We start from the raw sequence: 1,629 nt of genomic DNA on the forward strand, positions 1-1,629 counted from the left end.
TAGAGTCGGAACCAGGAAAATCCCAATCTCATGTTTATAGCCCAGTGTTTTCTCAGTAAATTTACATATCACAGGTTGTGCTATGGGTGTTCATAGGTGGCAGGTATGAGGTATCTGAGGAGATGGAAAGCACTGAGGAGGAAGTAAGAAAGAACTGAAACAAATGTTGAGGCAAGGAGTGGCCAGGACATGCTCCGCAGTTAGTCACTGTTTTTGTACAATGAAATTCAGACTACAATCTTTCATGGATAATAGGTATCTCTCTTTATCCCTTTTAGGGAATTCAGGCCCCAGAAAAGTGTTACTTCCTGAATGGATCGCCTCACACCTCCCAACAATGTGACTGAATTTATTCTCTTGGGACTCACGCAGAATCCACACTTGCAGAAAATACTCTTCCTGGTCTTCTTGTTCATTTTTCTGTTTACTGTGCTGGCCAATCTGCTCATTGTCATTACCATCTCCCTCAGCCCCACACTTTCAGCTCCCATGTATTTCTTTCTCACTTACTTGTCCTTTATAGATGCCTCCTACACCTCTGTGACCACCCCCAAAATGATCATTGACCTGCTGTACCAGAGGAGAACCATCTCCTTGGGTGGCTGCCTGACTCAGCTTTTCGTGGAGCACTTCCTGGGAGGATCAGAGATCATCCTTCTCATTGTCATGGCCTACGATCGCTATGTAGCCATCTGCAAGCCCCTGCACTACACGACCATCATGAGACAGGGGCTCTGCCACCTCCTGGTGGTGGTGGCCTGGATAGGGGGCATCCTGCATGCCACCGTGCAGATTCTTTTCATGATCAGCTTGCCCTTCTGTGGTCCCAATGTCATTGACCACTTCATGTGTGATCTCTTCCCTCTGCTGAAACTTGCCTGCAGTGACACCTACATGTTGGGAATGGTGGTGGCAGCCAACAGTGGAGCCATGTGTTTGCTCATTTTTTCCATGCTACTCACGTCCTACATAGTCCTCCTTCGCTCCCTGAAATCCCATGGCTCTGAAGGTCGGCACAAAGCCCTCTCAACATGTGGCTCCCACTTTACTGTAGTTGTACTCTTTTTTGTGCCTTGCGTATTCACCTACATGCGTCCTGTGGTCACCTACCCTGTGGACAAACTGGTGACTGTGTTCTTTGCAATCCTCACTCCCATGTTAAATCCTATCATTTACACAGTGAGAAACACTGAGGTGAAAAATGCCATGAGGAGTCTATTGAAGAGGTGGATAACTTAGGCTGTTCCTAATGCCAACAAAGGGATGGTGTATATAAATAGGGAGGATTATATCTGTCACACAGTGTGAAAGAGAATGGATAAATTTTGCAGGTCACTGACTGAAAAAAAAGTCCCACATACTAACATTGATTAAGCACTTGACAGTGGCTAGGCTCTTTGATTGGTGCTTTTGATAGTTTTTGATGTACTTTACCAAAGCCTCAATGTTCATAGATTCAGGAAAAGAATACAAAGAACAACTATAAATCCCTAGTTTGGTTATTCTAGAGTATGTTTTTCTCCAGAGTCTTATACTACTTTATTAAACTTTTCATATGTACAGTACTTGGATGAAATTGTTTTTTTCATGCGACTTTTTTTTTTCACCTATGCTAAAGCAAACAAGAGA

General features: G+C 44.0%; 1 protein-coding gene across 1 annotated transcript; it reads left to right on the top strand.

Moving 5' to 3' along the window:
* Positions 1 to 312: 312 nt before the first annotated feature.
* On the top strand, positions 313 to 1,239 carry LOC123785173 (olfactory receptor 4C3D-like). The gene has a single exon (XM_045786886.2). It carries the CDS (start codon positions 313 to 315, stop codon positions 1,237 to 1,239), a length of 927 nt encoding a protein of 308 aa, XP_045642842.2.
* The last annotated feature ends 390 nt before the right edge of the window (positions 1,240 to 1,629 follow it).

This window comes from Ursus americanus, chromosome 24, assembly GCF_024610735.1.
Source record: "Ursus americanus isolate L20-20 chromosome 24, mUrsAme1.1.p, whole genome shotgun sequence".
Classification (NCBI taxonomy): Eukaryota; Metazoa; Chordata; class Mammalia; order Carnivora; family Ursidae; genus Ursus; species Ursus americanus.

Bases quoted from the DNA above. Each gene is read 5' to 3' on its own strand.
- LOC123785173 (XM_045786886.2), top strand. From the start codon at position 313: ATGGATCGCCTCACACCTCCCAACAATGTGACTGAATTTATTCTCTTG.